Consider the following 23,731-nt stretch of genomic DNA (forward strand, 5'->3'; position numbering starts at 1 on the left):
AGTATTTCAATGAGACTAGCAGAGAACTGTAATTTCATTACTTCCATTTAGGATGAGTGGAATGAGGCAGTTTTGGCCTGAAGAGAATGAATACGAGCTGTTTGATCACAAGTAAACTGTCTTCTGGGAAAAGGTACTGGGAAAAGCAATTAAAGAAAAAGCTTATCTCTGGCTCTCAAAATATAGAGATCTGCACTGTTTCCTGTAATGCAGAGTGGTCATGGTTATATACAACTAGCAACACGCAATACAAATAAAACTGTGTTGAGGGGAAGAAAAAACTAAAAACAGAGAAGTAGCAATGTACGTGCAAACCCCAACTTCTCCATTATTCCACAGCGCATTCCTAGCATGAACATTCTGTATCCACAATGGACAAGGTCCCAGCAGAGAGTGGCTGCCTTGGCCAACAGCCAGTCAGAAAGCACTCCAGGAACAAAAGTGAGTCTCACCCCCACGCCATGGTATTTATTTGTAGGTTAGCCCAGGATGAGTTGGGGACATCTAATTTTTCTAAGTTGCAATAAATGTATAAAGGTACTTCTCAGCACAAGAAAAGCCCTAGGGAATATGCATTTTGGGCCCTGGGAACAGCTTTTCCTGCCAAAAATGTTGACATCAACCAAAGGTTTTGGTATCCCTTTGCAGACTGGCTCAATCCTCCTAAGTCAGCTAAGCTATTGAAAGAAAGAAGGAAATAAACCTCTAAGGCCATCTACATTTGTTACTCATCAGTGGAGGAAATCAACTTTAAAAAACTGTCTTTATTTATGATTTTTATAAATATCTCTGGTAACTTACAGTTGATTATTTTGACAATCACACCAACATCTTAGTAATTAACAATCATTTTGAGGAAATCAGGGAAGAAGATCGTTACATTTAAAGTTTAAAAGGCAAACATGCTTTGGAAGGTAGAGACAGTGTATTGCTTGAGAGAAATTATAGATTTATCTCCACTGGCACCATTTATTTACATTCCAGGATGATGATGGAAAGATAGAAATCTTTCTCTATCCTCTTCAGAGATTTGTTTACATTCCAGAGCAAAGGTCTTTCTCCTCCTCTGGAGGGGCAGATGAACAGATGTGTGAGTGACCTATAGAAGTTCTGAATTTCATAATTTGAGGGTTCCTCTCCTGTGGTGCAATTCTGTTTGATGTACAGGGTGACATCAGCCCCTCATTGCATTGCTCCATGGGACTGAAGCTCATGGCTAAGATGCTCAGTGAATAATAAGTGGTCTTTTCTCTGATCCAGAGATCTTGTGTTTCCTGTAAAATAATGTAATTATGCATGTGTGTGTATATATATGAGACAGGGACCATGGGTGTAGTCAGAGTAGGGTGAGGCCCTCTAGAAAAAGCAAGGCAGGATATTTACAGTCAGAGCAATGTAACTACATGCAAGGAAACCCCCTGCCAAAACTCTGTGTTAAACATTAAACTCTGGAGTCATTCTTCAGTGAGATCAGTTGATACTCCCCAGATAAAGGAAAGTAGAAAAGTTTTTATTCTGCTAATCGTTTATAATCATGTGTAAGATTCACTTTAGCATGCTAAAAGGGACTTAGTATCTCATCAAGGACATATATCCTAAGACCACTTTTAACAAGTCCACACCCTCAAGCCCTTTATCAGTTCCCCAAAGTCCTCAGTTGCCTATAAATCCCCTAGACAACGCACCACCCAGGGCTCTCTTGTCCCCTCCTAGCATGAGCCAGAAGCTCTGTCTGTCCTCTCACTGTATCTTTCAATAAAAGCCTCTCCCTGGCTCTCCGACCTTGAGTGTTTGCAAAGTTCATTCTTCAACTGTGCAAACAAGAACCCCAGCATCACATATATTGCACACACACACATTCACACAACCCCACATGCACACATGCATATGTTATCCAAATAGGATGTCACCATCAGCTCTTAGTCAGGAAAGAATAAAACTCCTCAAAGATAAAGTGCTCATGAATTGAAATAAGCAGATGGCCTATTTCCTGCTGTGATGATTAATTTTATGTGTCAATTTGACTGGTCCATAGGGTGCCCAGATACTTGTTCAAATGTTATTCTGGGTGTTTCTGTGAGGATGCTTTTGGATGAAGTCACCGTTTAAATCAGTAGACTGAGTAAAGTGGGTTGCCTTCCCTAATTTGGGTGGGCTTCATCCAATCAGTGAAAGGCCTAAAGATAATTAAAAAGTTGGCACCTCAAGCAAGAGAGAATTCTCCACTTACTGCCTTGAGAATGGGACATTGGCTTGTTTTCTGTCTTTGGGCTCAAACAGCAACATTTGCTCTTCCTCAGTCTCATGTCTGCCAGCCTTTGGATGGAACTACATTGTTTGTTCTCCTGGTTCTTAGGCCTTTGGATTCAGGCTGGAACAAAACCATATGGTGAGTCCAACTTGCCCACATACCCTGCAGATCTTGGGATTTGCCAGCCTCTGTAATTGTGTGAGGTAGTCCTTACAATACATTTCCTAATATTTGCACATACTGTATCGGTTATGTTTCTCTAGAGAACCCTGACTAATACAACTGCCTTGAAACAAAAAAAAATCCTACCAATAGCGAGATCACTTGCTTTATGCTCACTTCCCTGTTTCTACAAGTACTTAGGGATTACGGAACAGGTACACATAGTAGAATCCTCAAGGAAGTTGCTTGTTCTCCTAAACCTGTCTATATCTCTGTGAATAGTCCTTCATTAAACTCTTTATTTGAATCATTTGGGATGCATTCTTTTGGGCCATGATACATCTCACTCTAGAATGCAATGTCACAATTAAGATAACATATATAAAAACGTTCTACCAAATTCATCTACAAAGACAAGAGTGTTGCTTCCATTTAGAATGAGAAAGTCACAAGAAAATTTCATTTCCATCCTAACAATGAATAAAAGCCTAAAAAGTTCAAAAAAATCTATACAATCATATCTTTTCTTGAAGTTATGAGGGCTGATGTCTCAGAGAAACACACATGAATATATGTGAATTATTTCATCTTTGCACAGCAAGGGGGAAGAAGTAGCCACCACAGAAGTAAATGAGAAAAAATCAGGTACAGTTTTTATGAATTCCTAAAGGCAAGTGTAGGCCAACATAGCAATTTAAATATCAGGAAGGCCCTGACACAAGGGAGCTCGTACTCAGACTTAAGGTCTTCTCTGCAGGCCTCCTCTATGAGCTAATGAGAAAGACTTGGGACAGGGAAGGAGACTGGAGAAAGCCCTCCTCAGTAACATCAATTTAAAGGATGTTGATTGGCTGCCATTGGAAAAAAAAGCCATGAAGCACTGCCCCTTTCCCTGTGCCTCTTTCACATGAAACAAAAGCCTAAGTTACTGGGTTTAGGTAGCAAAAATTCTTGCCTCCAAGGCCTCTGGGAGACAGATAGAAATAAAACTCACTTGCTTCTAAGGATAGGGTAAGATACTCTTCTTTCCAACCTGAGTAACCAGGCAAAGATCCGTTGCTTCTTGCAGAAATATAGAAGAAAAAGTCTCTTGCCTCTGACACAGTAAAACAAAAACCTCCAACCTTTAGGACCTTGGATTCTGAACTAATACAAAGCAGAAGCCTTCTACTGCTGGAGAAGGGGCAGGAAACTCTCTGCTTCCAAAGATACACCACATACACAAGGCAGAGTTTAGCTGCCATGGGATGAGGTGGGGGAGGAGCAGGAACACTGAGAAAACCCAACCCGAGTTGACTGACCCAAAACAAAGCCCAGGCTGACTGACGGGCCTTAATACACTGAGAATTTCCCCACTGACCCACTGTGAACCTAGTATTGAGTAACAAGCAGCAGAGAGGCAAGAATGTGGAGAGGGAACCTATTCTGCGTACAAGCATGCAAAGACTGCTAAAAACTAAGGGTGGAGTTCAAACACTGAGAAAAACCCTCCAGCACTCAAGACCTCACATTAAACCTGAGGGAGCAGTAGCCCATTGTGGGAAGAATTTGAAGTATATGGTGAAGTACGAGTAGCAGTGGTCACAATAAAACAAAAATAAGCTCAACTGTTTGCTTGAGTCATTCAGCCCTCACACCGAAAGGCTGACGGAGGATGAGACATGGACATGTTCAGATATAAATAATATCTATCTCAGTCTCTACTCCCCTTCTACATACAATAACGAGCATTTGATAAACAATTAAAAGACCCATAAAAAAGCAACAACAACAACAAGAAAACAGGACCAACAGAATCATACTCAGAGCTAAACCAAATATTGAATCTATTTATTAAGCTAGAACTTAGAATACCTGTAGTTAATATTAAAGGATCTGGTGGAAAAAGTGGACACTATTACATACACAGATGGGAAATTTCTGTAGAAATATGAAATTTTAAAAAATGTTAAATGAAAATGCTAGAAATAAAAAACATGATGTTAGAAAAGAGTTACTTCAATGAACTTAAAATCAGATTGGACACCACTGTGGGATGTATCACTGAACTTGAAGATAGGCCAATAGAAATTATCCAAAATGAAACATAGAGATAAAAGAGTGAAAACAAAGAGATGAGATCACCCAAAAGCTCAAATATATTATTGAATAGTCAAACATACATGTAATTTGAGTTCTAGGAGAAGAAAGAAAGGGGCAAGGGAAACATTTGAAGAGAAAATAATCAAGAATTTCCCAAAATTAATAAAAAGACAAATCACAGATCTAAAAACCTAAAGCAGGGTAAATTAAACACATGCCCACATCTAGAAAATCAAAGTTAAACTGCTGAAAAGCAAAGATACGGAAAAAAATCTTGTAGGCAACTGGAGAAAAAGGAAAAATTACATACAGAAGAATGAAGAATTACATCAGACTTCTTGTCAAGGACTTTGAAAGCTAGGAGACAATGAAGGAACATCTTTAAAGTGCTGAAGAAAAAAAATCCAATCCAAACTTCTATAGCCACCAAAATATCTTTCAAAATGAAAATAAGATTTTATTTTTTCAGATATAAACAAAAACTAAAAAAGTTCATTGCCAGCAGTCTGGCCCTACAGGAAATGTTACAGGAAGTTCTTCAAGTAGAATGAAAATTATAAAAGATACATAGTTGGATATACATAAAAAAGTAAAAGGTTTAGAAATTATAGATCTTATAAAGAAGTAAAAGGATTAATAAAAACCCTGAAGGATTTAAAAAAGAAGAGTAAAATTATAAAAGCTAGTTTAAAACACATTTCTTCTTAATTTTAATCAACTTAAAAGATAATTGTCTAAAACAGGAATTAGCAAACTTTTTCTTAAAGAAACAGAAACTTAATATTTTATACTTGAAAGCCATAAGGTCAGTATTGCAACTACTCAAAATCTGCTGCTGTAAGCATGAAAGTAAACATAGATAATATATAAATGAATGAGTGGGCAGAAATCCAGTAAAAATGTATTTACAAAAACAGGTGATTGATCACAAGCCATAGTTTGCAAACACCTGGTTTAAAGCAAAAATAGTAACAATGTGTTACGGAGTTATAGAAGAAGCAAAACATGACAACATGAAGAATGAAAAGAATGTATAATGTTGTGAGGTTTTAATGCTATACTGGAAATAGTGCAATATTATTTGAAGATAAACTAAGACAAATAAATACATAAAAATTCCCCATCTGTGTATTGCAAACCCTAGAGCAACAGCAGAAAAATGTAAAAAAATATATATACCCTATAAGAAAATAAATTGAATCATTAAAAAGTACTCAATCCAATAGAAGGCAGGAAAAAGAACAAAAAGCAACTGAGACAAGTAACTGGAGTGTTTATAGATTTAAATCCACCTACGCTAACATTAAATATAAATGGTCTAAACACTCCAATTAAGGAAAGATTGTCAGACTGGATATTGAAGCAAGACCCAACTATATATTGTCTATAATAAAACCACTTTAAATATAAAGACATAGGTAAAAGTAAAATGATGTAACAAGTTATATCATTCTAAGTGTAATCAAAAGAAAGTTACAGTGTCTATATTAATATGGGATAGGGTAGACGTCAAAGAAGGAATATTACCAGGGAAAATCACAACATGTCTTTGAGTGAAGAAAACTTGGACAATAACATTTCTGTGGGTAAAAAAAAATGCAACTAACACAACCACAAAACAAAACTCTCTTTCTATACGCCCATAAATATGTATAAAATATGCATACAAACTGAACTGGCAATGATAGTTACCTTTATGGAGTGATAGGGAATTGGTAGTGAAGGGGACTTGAATTTTACTGATGAAATCCAAATAAAATCTATACTTTGGTAAAACATTTTACCAATGTTCATTTCTTGTTTTTGATAAATGGAGCATGGGTAGGTAAGATGTTAACATTAAGGGAAATCGGGTGAAAGGTATATGAGAACTTTTTGCACTATCTTTGCAACTATCCTGTAAATAAGAAATTATTCCAACTAAAAACTGTATTTAAAAAAACTGAACAACTAAAATCATGAGATATTTAATGGAATTTTTTTAAAAGTTTGATCTGAGAGGATCATTACAGTCTGAAATTAATTTCCTAGTTATTGCAAAACCTTTAACAAAATGAGAAAACAACTTTTTTAGGAAAGTTATAAATCAAGACATTCAAATTATAATAATCAGTGAAACAACTTTTCTCTTACAGGTAGTATAAAAATATATTTAAAATATGAAAAATGGAAGCTGTGAGATTCAGCCCCATGGGCGATATTAAGAAAAGTTTTCTGTCTGAGATTTAATGACAATCTATTTAATGGAGAAGCCATTGGAGGGGTTTGATGAGGTTTCTCATATCAAATTGCGGCTCAGATGAGGTTGTTATTTAGCTAGTGACAGCCATGTTAACAGACAAGCAAAAACACAAACACCAAATGAGAAAAAGGTAACACTAATTTTTGAAAACTAATGAAAGATTTGGAAATTATCAGAATGACTTGGTGAATAATTTGTGCCACATCCCATGTTCCTTGATCAGTCATGGGCTTGCTATAAACATGGTTGCATTTGAAAAATGGGGGATTACAATTTTAATTATATGATTTATGTTGTAATTTATATTATACTACTCTTTTCTAAGCATGTTGAGTATCAACTCTGTTAATAACCGTTACTCCCGTTGATCTCTAAGACAGTTGGATATAGGACTTCTAATCCTAATTATGTGACACTCTTATTTGTCACAGAACCTCAAGGGCTGCAGTGGGAATTACAAACATATTCAGATACCAAGATTGATGTGAAAATTTAAAGTAAACCTATGGTAGGTAGCAATTCTGGCAGGGAGATTACCATGAAATAAAACAGTAAGTATGAGAATCAGCCTCCAAATTTTGGAAATTTGAGATTAAGAGAAGAAAGTAGAAGCTCTTCAGGAAGCATGGCACACCAGGAGACGTTCTTCTACTGTAAAATCAAAGGTGGGAAGTATAAGGAAATAATAACAACAGTGTGGTAAACAAATTTAAATTTCTTTTACTAAAATTTTGTTACCAAAAATCTAGTGGGAGCTTAGGAAATGGCCCTGGGAAGTGCCAAGATAACAAAACAAACAAACAAACAAATATATATATACAATTAAGAAATTTCTTTATAGCAAGAACCAGATTCCAAGTGTACAATAAAAAGTATAAATCAAGAAAGACTAATACTTTAAAAAATATATAACTATTATGCTGTTATCTGCTAGTTTTTTTGAATGAAAGAAATAAATGCTCTGGTCTAGACGTTTGGAGATGTCTAAACAAAACCATCTTCTTTTATTCAAATTCCAGAGTAATAATTTTCATTTTTGTAGTAATTTCCTCAATCCTTTGAGATTAAGTATTTGCATTGTTTTTCCTAATAAAGGGAACTAATTCTATGAGAAATTAGTATATTGTAGAAGGCAACACAGTTAATAGATACAGAGACCTGTGTTTGAACTCAATTTGGTGTGACTCAAAAGCTAGTGTTCTATCCTCTACCCAATATTTTCACACGGGCTTCGTATTACAACCAGAAAGCTTTTAAGACATACTGATGTTCTGGCCTTACCTCAAGATTCTCATTAAATTGGTTTGGGAGGCAAGCCCTTTCTTGTTTTTCATTTTTTTTTAAAGCCTTCTAGATGATGCTTCTGTACAGCCAGGGTAAGAAGCACTGATCTCCATGTGCTGACTCTCAGAACCCCAGAAGTGTCAAAAGAGTGACAGTAATATCTTGGGCAGGCAGTATTCATGTTTGGATATGCATTATTGAAGAATCAATGAAGTAGCTCATTTTTTTTAGCTTCTGCATTATTATTTTTTTTATTAAAGTATCATTGATATACAATCTTTTGAAGGTTGCACATGAGCAGCATTATGGTTACTACATTCACCCATATTATCAAGTCCCCCCCACACACCCATTGCAGTCACTGTCCATTAGCATAATAAGATTCTATAGAGTCATTACTTGTCTTCTCTGTGCTATACTGCCTTCCCCGTGACCCCCCTACATTATGTGTACTAATCATAATGTCCCTTAATCCCCTTCTCCCACCCTCTCCAACCCCTTTCCCTTTGGTAACTGCTAGTCCCTTCTTGGAATCTCTTGAGTCTGCTGCTGTTTTGTTCCTTCAGTTTTGCTTTGTTATTATACTCCACAAATGAGTGAAATCATTTGGTACTTGTCTTTCTCTGCCTGCTTATTTCACTGAGCATAATACCCTCTAGCTCCATCCATGTTGTTGCAAATGGTAGGATTTGTTTTCTTCTATGGCTGAATAATATTCCATTGTGTATATGTTCCACATCTTCTTTATCTATTCATGGACACTTAGGTTGCTTCCGTATCTTGGCTATTGTAAATAGTGCTGCGATAAACATAGGGGTGCATATGTCTTTTTAAATCTGGGATCTTGTTTTATTTGGTAAATTTCTAGGAGTGGAATTCCTGTGTCAAATGGTATTTCTATTTTTAGTTTTTTGAGGAACATCCATATTGCTTTTCACAGTGGTTGAACTAGTTTACATTCCCACCAACAATATAGGAGGGTTCCCCTTTCTCTACATCCTCACCAGCATTTGTTGTTGCTTGTCTTTTGGATGCTGGCCATCCTAACGGGTGTGAGGTGATATCTCATTGTGGTTTAATTTGCATTTCCCTGATAATTGGTGATGTGGAGCATCTTTTCATGTGCCTGTTGGCCATGTGAATTTCTTCTTTGGGGAACTATCTGTTTAGATCCTCCACCCATTTTTTAATCGTGTTATTTGCTTTTTGGGTGTTGAGGAGTGTGAGCTCTTTATATATTTTGGATGTTAACCACTTATCAGGTATATCATTTATGAATGTATTCTCCCATACTTAGGATGCCTTTTTGTTCTACTGATGATGTCCTTTGCTGTACAGAAGAATGAAGTAGCTCATTTTGACCAGTGTAAATCCCTATGTTGAGCTGAAGAATGTTCTTCATTTGGAGCATACCCATTCAGTTAATCAGAGAAGCTTTTTCTTGGTAGTAATCATGAGGTTATAATTTAAGTAATAGAAAGTTTAATCTCTGGACTCTAATAGCTTCTTTGCCCTAATAGGATGATAATGATTCAGGGCCCATCTAACACTTGCTATGGATTTTTCATCTGAGATTGCCAATGAATACCATTAAGTCCACAACTAGAATAGAGCTTTCTGTGATATTCAGTTCAGATTAAGAATGTGGCCTTTATAAAATGTATAACTACATATAAGTACTATTCATTGAGAACTTACTCTATGGCAGATACTGTTGTAAGAATTTTAGAAATTATTTATTTACTCCTCCTAGCATCCCTGTGAACTGGTAGTATTATCTCTCTATTTTACAGATGAGGGACTTACCTTCAGGGAGTTCACACAATTTACACAGGCTCACAGCTAGAAGGTGGCACCAGGAATCAAACCTGGGTCGGTTTGTCTCGAACGCCACTGCTTTTAATCTTATTCTATACTGGTGAAATACCAAACGTGTGATGAGAATAATGATAATCCCTTGCTGATGTTTAGAATGTGAAACACTTGTCCATCATCCCCAGGGGCCCACCCTAGCTGCAGCTGCTGAACTTTCCTCTTCTATGAGAATCATCCTGGAAGGTGAGGTCTGGAATCGCTCTGCTGACCGAGGCCAGAATTACCAGGTGAGTCCCTAGGCCATTGCTCCCTGGACCCACAGGTCCCAGGAATGCTGTGTGAGGTCACCCACCTGAGCATGCGCACAGAGAAGGCGCAGAAGCTCTGTCTTTTCTGCTCTTTCTTCCTGGCCTCTGCTGCCCCACCCCTACCAGCCATCGTGACCTGGGTATCGGTATCAAGTCAGGGCTCACCAGGGTAATGATAGCCCTTCGGTGTTGCGACTCATGTTTGTCAGGGGGACACCCAGCCCTAGTCTCTCCTTAATGCTGGCAACCCGGCTAAACCCTCTCTCCCACAAGTCCTCCAGAAAATTCCTGACTGCTTAGGGTTGACAGATAAAATACAAGCTGGCCAGTTAAATTTGAATTTCATATCCATAAGAATGATTTTTTTTTAGCTTAAGTATGTCCCACCTATTGCATGGGATGTACTTATACTAAAAATTATTTGTTACTGGTCTGATATTCTAATTTAACTGGGCATCCTGTATTTATATTTGCTAAATCTAACAATCTGCTTTGTCACCAAGATAAGGCAGGTCTGAGCATCAATGTGGGAAAAAGGAGATGAAAACTCCAAGCTCTTGTCATAGCAGGAAACATACTATAAAGGTTCTAACAGAAAACTTTAAAGAGTTTTCTTGTCTCAGTGTCAGACTTTTATAAGCATCAGTGAAAATTGGCTTAATTATCTTGAAGTGATAAAACATGCCGCGATTTGTCTCTGCGCTTTGTATCTTGATGACACTTATAGTAAAATTGCTTTGCTCTAACAACAATGCTTTTTTTGTGCTTTTGTCTCTGACTGAAACCTCGGATGAGTTTTTCTTTTCTTCCTTTCTTTTTTTTTTAAAACCCTGTAAGACCTAGAACTAGAGGGTAAGAAGGAAGAATCCCTGACAGTGCCATTATCAAAATAAACAGTAATAGCTATGATAATATAAAATAATAGTGGATGAATTTGTTTTCCAGAAATGCCAAGATATTTTAGAGCACTTTACTCATCCTTGCAACATTCCTTTGAAGAGATTATCATTGTCTGGATTTCCCAGATAGGAAAATAGAAGTGCAGAATACCTTCTTTGTCCAAACAAGAAATTTGGGACACCATGTGTCAGCCATAGCTCACTACAACCTCCCCTGTCCCAGCAACTCAACTAATGGCTCCCTAAGCTTCATAAATCCCGGTCCAATTGCCTAGAGTTACTAAACAGTTAAAGGAACCAAAATTTAAAAACTAAAGAAAATTCCGGTAAGTTATTTTAGGAAAGCATCAAGGAATGTCCTGACTATTTAGTAACTCCTCAAGCTCCCGAGGGGAGGAGGGTAAGAGTAAGCAGACCAAATTCAGCACTTCCTCAAAGCTCAGCTATAAAATGTGTCTTGCCCTCAAGTGACTTGTGAAAAATAAAATTAAATCTGATGTATGTAAACTGGCTTTGGTTATTTGAGCTGGATGAATTATGACCTGTTTTTTTTTCTGACACTCTTTTTCTCCATCTATTCGGCCTTCATTCTGCTTGGATAGGTGACAAGTGGTTTGGGCACCCACACTGTGTTTGTTAATGTGGTCATGTGACTGACTATTTCTACTGTTCTAAAGTGCAAATGTCCCCAAGTCTGTAAGTGGCACATAATGTTTCATAGTGAATTGGGTTTTTATCAGGGAGTAAATGACCCCCATTGGCATGTTTGAGAACATACTGCATCTATACAAGCCCTTTAATGAAGGCCTCTGGAGGGGCTGGGAGAGGAGGGTACATATGAAGGAGTATACGTTGGACAATTTACTGTGTAAGCATGAGTTTTTTCAGCAGGATCCCTACCCAAGAATTACCCTTGACTGAGTAAATCTAGAGATTAGTCTGGAGTGTCTTTTGTGCTCTAAGAAGCAGCACATTTTTTCCATGCCTAAGCCCTTTCCTGAAAATGGGTTTCTAATATTATGTCTAAATTCCTTGTTCACTGAACCTACAAGGAACTTATGGAGCAATGGAATTAAAAGATTAAACCTCAAGCCACTTGTGCTAAGTCTTTAAATGCCTTATGGAGCACAGTTTACATAGCAACCCAGTCTGCAATTGGAATTGCACGACTCAATTGCTGTTAGAGAGTCTTAGAGACTGAGGTGTTATGAGAATTTTTCTTAACTGTTTTCCTACTGTAGCAGTAGGCCCAGTGGCATTATAATTCCTCCTGGTGCACTCCATTAAGTTTGCATGTACGGCTGTATATATTTAAGTTGTGTATAGGTCTTATTTTAAGTATTACCAGGTGACCTCATGTGATTTCAGCTTGGAGATCAGGTCCTCGTTAGACATCCCGTGCAGCTTCCTGAGTAACCTCATCTCAGCTTGTTAGACCTGGACAGCACTTTGGAAATGTATGCCAGCTTCTTTTTATAGATGAGAAAAGTGATGCCTAGAAAAGTTAATATAATAATAATAGCCGTGGTAGCAGGAGTAGTAGGAGTAATGGCTGACATCTGTCATGTACTTTTACATGCTGCAAACATGCAAACAACTGCTCTTCATGCAGTATGTCTTTCATGCCTCACAGCATGCCTGTGAGTTCTGGACTAATATTTTCCTTAATATGTGCTTTTGTACCATATCCCTTCCCCTCTCTGCTGTAGAGGACAATGATCCAGCATTTCTTCCCTCTGTCTCCTACATAATCCCTTACTAGCTGTCGATTAGATCATGTCCCTTAGAATGCAAACATGGTGTTAGTCCTTACCCTTGAAAAGACAAAACAAGAAAAAAGCCCTCTTCTGACTCCATTTCCCTTACTGGCTCCCATCCCACTTCTTATTCCTTTTTGCAGAAAAACGCCTTCAAATAGCACTTAGCTCAGCCAGTTCCTCTCAACCCACTTCTTAAATTGGCTGTAGCCAGGTGTTTGCCCCACTGCTCTGCACAAACTGCTCCTGGTCAGGTTACCAATGACCTGCATGCTACTAAATCCACTGGCCGATTTCAGTCCTTGCTTTACCTGACACTACGAGCAGCTTTGGACCAAACTATTTCCTCCTCCTCCCTAAATCACTGTTTCCAAGACTAGTATCTTGCCAGGATCTAAAAAGGTGCTTGACTCATAATATCAGCTAAGAAAATATTTGTTATATCAGCCTCCCACAAATTTTTGTACATTTTGCTTTCATTTCTATTCAATTCAAAATATTTTCCCATTCGTTTTGTGTATTCTTCTTTGACCCACAACTTAGGTAGAAGTGTGTATTTTAATTTTCAAATATTTGGGGACTTCCATATAATCTTCTGTTGTTGATTTCTAGTTAAATTCTGTTGTGGCCAGAGAACATGCTTGGTATGATTTTAATTCTTTTAATTTTTTTTGAGATTTGTTTTATGGCCCAGATTATGGAATGTCTTGGTGAATGTTCCCTGTACACTTCAACTGAGTGTGTATTCTGCTGATATTAGGTGGAGGGTTCTATAAACGGCAATTATGTTGAGCTGATTAACATAGTTTTCTTTTATATCCTTACCAAATTTTCTCCTTTTTGTTCTGTTGATTACTGAGAGAGGAGTGTTAATATTTCCAATTATATTTGTGGATTTATTTGTTTATTTCTCCTGTCAATTCTATGAGCTTTTCATATATTTCGACCCTTCATTGGTAGATACATAAACATTTGTTAACAGCTTCTTGATAATCAACCCCTTTATCATAATGTAATGTCGCTCTTTACCCTTGATAGTATTACTCGTTCTAAAATCAACTTTCTCGGTTTTAGTATAGCCACTTGAGTTTTCTCAAAAATTGGATTTGCATAGTATATTATTTTTTCATCATTAGACTTTTAACCTATCTCTGTCTTTATATTTAAAATAGGTTTCTTTTATAGCATGTAGTTAGATGTCGTTTTTAGTTTTATTCATTTTTTCCTTTACTAAACTCAAATTATAGTTTATATACAATATTATACTGGTTTCAGATGAACAACTTAGTGTTTCATCATTAAGTGTAGTTATCATCCATCACCAAAGATATTACAATATTATGAGTTATATCCCCTATGCTATACTTCTGTCCTTGTGACTAAATTGTAATTTTGAAGCTTGCACCTCTTTATCTCCTTCACCTATTCACTTGTGCCCCCATTTCCAAGGTAACGAACCATCTGTTTGTCCTTGTTTACAAGTCTTTTTTTATTTGTCTATTTGTTTTGTTTTTCAGATTCTGCATGTACTTGAAACCATATAGTATTCATATCTCCCTGACTTATTTTACTTAGCATAATACTGTCTAGGGCCATTTATATTATCACAAATGGCAAGATTTCTTTCTTTTTTATGGCTAAATAGCATTCCATTGTGTTTCGGTACCAGATCTTCTTTATCCATTCATCTACTGATGGATACTTTGGTAACTTCCAAGATGTTGCATTTTAATTCAGTCTAACAAACTCTGCCTCTTAACAGAAGGATCCAGACAATTTATATTTAATGTAATTAGTGATATGGTTGGATTTAAATCTACCATTTTTTATTTGCCTTATCTATTCTTTGTTCCTTTTTTCCTCTTTTTCTGTCTTTTTATTATTTAATTGTTTTTCATAAGTCCATTTTATATCGACTTTTTAATTTTTCTAGTGTTGTATTAGGGTTTACAGTATACATCTTTAACTTATAAAGGCTACCTTCGAACATTGTCTAGCTTCTCTGATAGTGTAATAACCTTGACACATCATATATCCTTTTCTCACTTTCGTCTATTTCCTGTCTACATGTAACACACTCAGTTACTATTTATTTTCCTTTATATCAGGTGATAGCAAAGTATGATTCACAGACCATATCCTGCCATGACCCATTTTAATACCACCTGTGAGCTAACAATTTTCATTTTTGTGATGAGTTATGTAAACAATAATAAGGGAGAATACACAACAGAGAACTTATATGGTCTGCAAAGCCTAAAATATTGTCTGGTCATCACAACCCTTGATTAATCAATTATTTTTTTAAATATTAAAATAAAGAAAAATATGTCTTACATATACCTTTATTTTTTACCATTTATAATTCTCTTCATTTTTTAAATGTAGATCCAAATTTCCATCTGGTATCATTTTCCTTCCTTGTGTAGAACTTCCTGTAATATTTCTTACTGTTCAGATACGCTGGCAGTAAATTCCCTAACCCTTTGTTTATTTGGAACGAAAAAAGAAAAAACCAAACCTTTAGCTCATTCTCATTGTTGAAAGGTATTTTAAGTGGGTGTAAAATACTGGGTCAGCATTTTTTTTTAAGCACTTGGTTTATTGACTTCTGACTTGCAAAGTTTCTGATAAATAGTCTGCTGTAATTTTTGGTTCTTTTATATGTAATGTTTCTTTTTGCTTTTGCTGCCTACAAAGTTTTTTTTTTTTTATCTTTGGTTGATTGCAATTTGATTAGTGGTAGGAAGAAACAGTGATTGCTCAAAGACCGATCAGATGACAGAAATGTCCATTTGGTCTGGCTTTACCAAACCTCAACTCATTCTTGGTATATCATGCTTTACTAAAGTGGCCCAAGTGAGCTGAAGTGAGCCAAAGTAAAACACTTTGGGCAGAAGAAACATTTTAAGCTGAAAACTATCAAACACCAAAGCCTTCATGACACATAATAATGGGAAACCAACTTTTTTTCCTTGATCAAGTCTCAGACAGATATGAGATTGAGAAAAAGTTCAAGTTTGTCTAGGGAAGGGCTGGAGCCACTAAGGGAAAAATAGCAGTGTCCATGCTCATTGCAGAGAACGTGTTGGTTTGTCATGGGCTATAAAACCACATCTACACAAGGATGGCTATTACTCTTTGTAGCACCAACTCCAAATACTGCAAATGAATCAAAGAACAGACAAGGGAACGGAAAAAAGATGGCTGGAGTCAAGGAAGGTTTAACTGTGTTACAACAACATTGACCCTCCTAGAATAGGTAAACCCATGCTATGTCCTGATACTGTGATTAAGTGAGTTATAGGTGGACATGAGAAGGGCATAGAAGAATCAGGGCTGTCTCTCTTTCTATAAAAAAGCACTGTTTCTGAGCTAGGGGCAGAAGCCTGGAGGAGGGGCCTGGTTTAAGGGGAATGCATTGTGAGGAGAGTAGATACCTGTTCTTTTTGGTGTCCTACATCCATTTCCTCAGCTCCTTGAAACAATGCTTGCCTTTCCCTTTGAGAAATGACTGTCAGCTCCTGAGCTTCCGGTGGAGTTAACTCCACCTTCAACTCAGGGGTAGACATGCAGCTCAAGCCTGACCATCAAAGCATCACTTTCTCTAGTCACAGTGATATATGGTTGGGCCCATGATCCGATCAGAACCATGAGGAGAAATTAGATTTCCTGTGATTATGGGAAAGAGAGGCATGTTGTCTTTCCCTGTGAACTTGAACCCAGAGGATGTGTGCCTGGAGCTGCAGAGGGTAATGATAAAGGGCTTCAGGATGAAGTCACAGAGCAGAAGGCAGGAAAAAGAATAGGAAAAACTAGTGGCATCATTCCTCTTTCTCTGGAGCCAGTATAACCCTGGACTTTCAGTTATGTGAATCAAGAAATTCACTTTTTTTTTAATTGTTTCAAGTTGAGCTATCTGTTACTTGCAAGCAAAAGATTCCTTCCTGACTGATAATATTGAACCAGGACTGACCTTCTAGGGACCACAAGGTAATGGAAAATAAAAGTGTTCACCTGGAGCTTTGTGTTGATGTCCAAAGCCTATTACCAAGTTGCTTGACTAAGGAAGCCAACTTAGGAGGGTATCCAGGAAGCTAACTTAAATTAATTATTTTGCTTTAAAAAACCTTTTTATTTTGCAATAATTATGTAATTACAATTTACAGAGACATTACAAGAGTTCCTATAAACTCTTTTCCTCTACTATTAACATCTCTCATAATCACAGCACATTTGTCAAAATAGTGTACATTGCTATCACCTAAACTATAGATTTTATTTGGAGTTCACAGTTTTTCACCTAATACCCCTACTCTGTTGCAGGATTCTGCCTCGGATACCACATTGTGTTTAGTTGTCATTCTCTTCTTAATCTCCTCTTGTCTGTGGCAGTTTCTCCATTTTCTCTTGTTTTTCTTGACCTGGACTATTTTTAAGAGCACCGGTTTTGTATTTTGTAGAATGTCCTTCAGTTTGAGTTTGTCTGTTATTTTTCTTATGATTAGAATGAGGTGATGAGTATGGGAGGGAAAATATCACAGAGGTAAAGTAAGGTAAAATGCTAAAAGAGTTGATTAAATGATGAGGAAATGGATATGCTGCATACCATTGAGTTAAAAGGGCCTGTGAGTGTGAAATACGGTGGTCCTCCTGGGATTGCCTGTCTTTCCATTGCATCAAACGCTAAGCTTGGAGCTCTTTGTATTTCAAGGAGACAAAAGTGCCTAGTGTTTTGCTGTGAGTCTTTTTATAATCATGGTAAAATTGGATGAGTTTTTATTTCCTGAAAATTCAAAACACAGAAACATTGATTCATTTCAGTAAGTGAGAAGCCGTGCCTTCCCAAACCGAAACCAGAAGGAGGGGCTTCATCACGCCTTACTTCCTTGAGGAAGGCACTTCATTTTGCAGTGTCCTCTCTGCTATGAGTCCTGTGATTAGATGTATGCCTCTGCCTCCGAATGATTTTCATAAAATGTCTCAATAGTGCTATTGGCTGAATGTTTGTGTTCCCTCCCACCCCAGTTCATATGTTGAAATCCTAACCTCCAGTGTGACAGTATTAGGAGGTGGAACCTTTGGGAGCTGATTAGGTTATAAGGGTGGAGCCCTCATCGATGAGATTAGTGTTCTTACAAAAGAGGGCCCGAGAGTTCCCTCGCCTCTCTTCTACCGGGTAAGGGTACAAAGAGAAGGTAGTCATCTATGAAGCGGGAAGGCTCTAACCAGACCCTGAATCTGCCAGCACCTTGACCTTGGACTTGCCAACCTCCAGACTGTGAGAAATAAAGTTTCGTTGTTTATAAGTCACCCACAGACTTTATAAATCTATAGTAATTTGTTATAGCAGCCCAAATGGACCAAGACAAATAGTCATGACCAGATTTTTTCCTATTATTTCATTTCATCACACACACGCGCGCACACACACACACACACACACACACACACACACACACACTCACACACTATTATCAAAGAGTTGTATGGTTATAAATAGAAATGCATTATTAAGTCATCTTTCTGTATTACCAGGAAATAGTAGCTGGATCATCCACTTCCTCCTCTCTACTAATCCATCAATAATTGGTATAGTTATTAAATTCACTGGGCAAAGCACTGGGAAGTCAATAGAAGAGAAACCAAGAATTTAGCCCTAATTCAAAGCCTTATATTCTAACACAGGTATTTATCATTCATTGTCCAAACTAGGTCATGTATATGAAGCATTGTAAAGTATATGTAACAAGGTTGAAAATTTAACTTTCAAATGAATTCTTCTGCTAAAGAATCAAAAAAAAAAAAAAATTTTCTGCCTCCTCTTATTCACTACTCAAACTTTGTTCCAGAGCAATGAATTTCCCTTAACTCCAATTAGAAGTTACTACCTTTATTTTTTATTCTAGGATTGGAAAGTAGAATTTTCCAGAAAGAATTTGTCTTTCCTAAATATACATGTGCCTTTAGAAGATCTAGGTAAAATCCTTCAAAATGGTGGCGCATTGATTACAGGCATTTTGGTTTGATCTGAAAGGCATTATAAATATTTTTAAGTAATCACCAACTTTTGAAATCTGGAAGAAATCCTCTAAAAGCATGTATATACTCTTGGTTTCTCTTGTTGAACCAAAAGATTGGGTATTTTTGGGTAGTGTACACCCTGCAGACACCTTGTCAGCCTTACACCTAGCAGTTTTACTGTTAGCTTTCAAGTTCTGGTCAATAGAAATTAGAATTTCTGGTCTATGCTGATCCAGATAAGTAAGGTGAGTTGTCTGTAAGGACAAAGGGAATGAAGGTTTATGCTTTGAGGGTAAATAAGGGAGTGGTTTAATCCCAATGGAGTTGCATCTCCCAGGAATGGACTAGGGAAAGGAGAAACGTAGTAAAGAACCTTCTGGAAGGCACTTGTCTGAGCTGGCCAGAAAAAGAAGGGGCAGGGCCTGGTAAGCCCTCTGAACTAACTGCTCTGCTCTGATTAATGGTCTCCAGTAACTGACTTGCCACAAAGGACTAGAGCCACTACAGAGCTATCATCTTTTTCCAGCACTCAGGGGCCTCCACAAAGCATAATGATGGCAACGTCCAAAACCTGAAACTCAGTCCTGAGTCCCTTCAGAGCCACTAACACTAAAAATGATCTTCCTCCCAGTTTTAATGGGCAAGAATTGGAATTAGATTTAATAGGTTTAGAAAAATAGAGAAATGCAACATTACCTTCATTCCAGGGTTTGGAACAACTTATTCCTGTGAATCACAATATAAACGTTGCTTTTTCTTTAAGAGAACCTAGATACTTGATTTAATAAGAAGCAATGAAGCACAATAAGATGATGGTAATTAAATTGATTAGGCTCAACTACATACACAATTAAGTTTATATTCAAGAATAAGAGGTTGAACTGCATGATCTTCAAGCTCTTTCTTGGTTCTAAAGTACAAAATATTGGTAATCTAAAGGAATATTCAGAATATAGTTGGTGAATGGAAGTTGAATTATACAGGCTGGCAGGTAGAATAATTTAGCAGCCAGGCATTCAAGGATGGAGATGCAGATATCCATCTTCATTTTGAAGCCACTGTCACTTAACAAATATATTGCACAGCAAAGACTTAAATTTAATGGAAACGATGGTTCGTAAACTAAAATTGACAGTTTACTAAGTCAGAATTTACCACAGGCCCCTCTTTACAACTGTGAGTAATTTTATTTCTTTCTATCCTGATAAACAGGTTCTTTTTCTGAGCTCAGGACACACTCCCAGGTACAACTGATTCCTAGACCTTTCCCTTGGCAAGTCCCATAGGCACTTTAAGCTCATGCGATCAAAATGTTCCCTAAACCCCCAATCTCCCAATGTCCCTGTTCTCTATTCCCATTTCCTAAATTGCCTGCACTAAACACCTGGGAGACACATATGTATTATCATAATCCCATATCTAATTAGTGGTGAGGTCCTTATATCCTACATAAGGACTCTATATTCTCAATTCTTCAAAACCATGAAACTGTCCTCTATCCTCCCAACTGCTCTTTTTCTCTAGACTTTCATTATTTCTGGCCAGAACCACTGCAATAGTCTTTTAACTAAATATAACTTCCAGCTTTTAATCCTGTTGACATCTGCACACTGCCGCCATAATGACCTCCTCATAATTCATTAAAGACTGCATTGAAGTGCAGACACTTTGGAAGACAGTTTAGCAGTTTGTTACAAAGCAAAACATAGTCTTACCATACGATCAAGCAGTTATGGTCTTAGGTATTTACACAGCTGATTTGAAAACTTATGTCAACATAAAAGCCAGTACAAGAATGTTTATGGCCCCTTTATTCACAATTACCAAAAACTGGAAGCAATTAAGATGTCCCTCAACAGGTGAATGGATAAACAAGTGGTGGTATATCCATACAATGGAATTCTATCCAGACATAAAAAAGAATGAGCTTCCAAACCTTGCAAAGACATGGATGTGTCTTAAATGTATTTTGCTAAGTGAAAAAAGCAACTGTGAAAAGATTACATATTATATAATTTCATTTATATGCCATTATGGAAAAGGAAAAACTGTAGAGATGGTAAACAAACAGTGTTTGTCAGAGGTTCAGCGGTAGGGAAAAAGGAAGAGTTGATTAGGTGAAACACAAAAGATATTTTAGGATGGTGAATCAATTGTGTATGATAATGTGACAATGGACGCATAACACTATGCATTTGTCAAAACCCATAAAACTTTGCAGTGAGTGAATATTAATGTGTGCAAATATTAAAATAATTTATTAATGAAAAATATTTAATAACCTTCAGGGAGGTTCCAGGATGAAATGCAGACTGTGGCAAAAGCATCTAACTGTATTACAAGTATATGACATGACCTCACTAAAGCAGGTCAAGGGAAAAGGTGCTGAGGGGTAATTCTGGAAATGACTGGAATCTGTAGGATTAAAGGCAAAAGAAACTATACATAAACACTGTAATCTAGTTAATGACGGTGTTTCCCGTGGGTGTATGGGTTAACAATTCTGACACCACCATATATGAATAATGGAACTGAATAAGTAAATGGCTGGCAGGTGGAGGGAGCCAGGTTTCTCACTGCTGTAGTGAGAAGTTACAGATAAGCAAGGAGGAGGCTAGAATGATTCTGTGGTAATGAGTTAGAGTTGGAGACATGAGTATGAATTCATGTTTAGCTCCATATTCATACAGACGATCACATATAGAAATATTTATGGAAATGTATATATACACGGACCACTCTTTCCTTGCTCTGTCAGCTGAGAAGTCCTAGAAGCAATAACCCCTGGTAGCAATAAACCAACCTAGTGCCCAGATCTCGGTTTCTAATCTCCAATAAAAGCAACCATGTCTCTTTGGAAAGCCATCGATTATGGGACTGGGGCAGAAAATATACAGGATGAACTTCGAGTGTCTTCCCATGCCAGAAAGTAGGGAGGTGGAGGGGAAAACACATGTGTGCACCCACACAATGATGGGGTATATCAAAGGGACAGGGGAGCCAACTAAGAGAGGTCTCAGGGGAAAAAGCTGGAACAACTTGAGCAAAAAGGTAAAGTAGTACTAGATTATTACACAAAGTACAAAATTTTTAAAGTGAATTAATGTTGGTATAAATAAGCTACTGAATAAAAAAATAAATTGGGAAGAATAGACAAATGGCTCATGTGGAAAATATACATATAATTTATGTAGACACACAGGGGGTTAGGTCATAAAACCCTACTCCTTATGTGTATAGTGACTTCCTTCCAAAAACATAATTTGGTGAAAAAAGAGTAACTTTACAATGAAGAAACCTCACAAACACAACCTTAGCCAGCTGACCAAGGTTAACCTTGGGCCTGATAAATCATGTTGATAGTGTGCACCCTTGATAAGATATGATAAAAGGATACTTTTGTGGTCTTCCTCTCCCAAACCCATAATCCCAGTTCAATCATGAGGAAAACATCAGACAAATCCCAATTAGAGATATTCTGTAAAATACCTGGCGAGTACTCCTCAAGGCTCTGAAGGTTATCAAACACAAGGAAAATCCGAGACAGGCACAGCCAAGAGGCCCCTAAGGAGACATGGTCATGAAATGAATGTGATATACTGGCTGGGATTGCAGCACAGAAAAATAACTTCAGATAAAAATAAAAATCTGAAGAAAGGGTAGGCTTTAGTTAATAATAATGTATCAGCATTTATTCATTTATTGTGACAAGGAAACAATGTAAGATATTAAAATAGGAGAAACTGGCTGTTGGGTATGTGGTAACTCTCCATTCTATCTTTAATTATTCTGTAAGTCAAAAACTGTTTAAAAAAATTTTTTTAAGTACAAAAGCCATGTCTACTATATGCCAGGCACTGAGCTGGCATTGGAAATATAGCTAATAGCCCCAGCACTCATGGGAAGTATTGCCTGGCAATGAGATAGGCATTAGTAAGGAATCACATAAATAAGTAAAAATCGTAAAGAAAATTACACAATGGCATGGTATTCTAATGGAAGACTTGCCCTCATCTGAAGGTCCTTGTGAGTCTTTCCAGTAAGTTGACATTCAAAGCAAGTGGGAGTTATCCAGGTGTGGGTGGGATAGTGTCTGGGAAGAAGGAAGACACCAAAAACAAAAGGAGAATCATAGCATGGGGCAAGGACTCAAGGCAGGAGGAACATCGTATTTTGATGGAGCAGAGAAAAGGCTATTGTTTTGGAGTTTTGAGCGCAATACGGGGGAAAAGAAAGAGAAAAAAATAGAAGCCACACCCTTGATTGGTTTATAATCTAGATCCATAGACTCCCAGTGGGCTAATAGGTAGAACTTTCTCTTTCAACAAAATTGATTTTCTTTTTAACCCCATATTCTTTATTTTATATGTTTAAAAATATTGTTATGAGAAGAGGTTCATAGTTTGTAACAGGCTCCCAAAGGGGAATGAATGGCATCATGTTAGGGATATTAAACTTTATCCCAGGTATAATGAGCAATCATTGAAACATTTTAGGCTGTTTAAAATCCTTCCTTGGATAAACCTGCCTGTAGGTTGAAGTCTGAACTCCTTAACAAGTCCTACAGAGCTCTTCATGAAATGGTCATCACAGACTTTTTCAGGTTTTTTGTTTTTGTTTTTGTTCAGTTCCACACTCCAATCCTACCAAACCTCTTGAGGTCATCAGGCAAGACCCGATGTTTCCTGTCATCTTAGCTGTGCTCATGCTGTTTCCTGTGCCTATAAAAATCTTTCTTAGCTGCTCACGTTCTTAGTCTTGGGCCAACAATACCCTTCTCTGTAAGCCTTTTCCTATCTCCCCAGATTGAAATGAAGCTTCCTACTTCTGGGGCCTATTATACCCTGGGTGTGGTAGAAAGAATAAATGGCCCCCCAAATGTCTGCATCCTAGTCCTGGGACCTTTG

General features: G+C 37.2%; 1 protein-coding gene across 2 annotated transcripts in view; it reads left to right on the top strand.

Annotated features, from left to right (window-relative positions):
• The window catches only part of LOC130684532 (tigger transposable element-derived protein 1-like), a 169,838-nt gene that overhangs the window by 88,940 nt on the left and 57,167 nt on the right, over positions 1-23,731 (top strand). The window contains exon 3 of one of the 2 annotated variants that reach the window (XM_057505497.1): positions 52-751. The exons of the other annotated variant lie outside the window; for it this stretch is intronic. Within the exon in view, the coding sequence (XP_057361480.1) occupies positions 52-56 (5 nt within the window). The 3' untranslated portion in view covers positions 57-751. Of the gene's footprint in view, positions 1-51; positions 752-23,731 lie in introns of those variants that run through there. 2 annotated transcript variants of the gene reach the window in all.

Source organism: Manis pentadactyla, chromosome 8 (assembly GCF_030020395.1).
Source record: "Manis pentadactyla isolate mManPen7 chromosome 8, mManPen7.hap1, whole genome shotgun sequence".
In the NCBI taxonomy this organism is placed as follows: Eukaryota; Metazoa; Chordata; class Mammalia; order Pholidota; family Manidae; genus Manis; species Manis pentadactyla.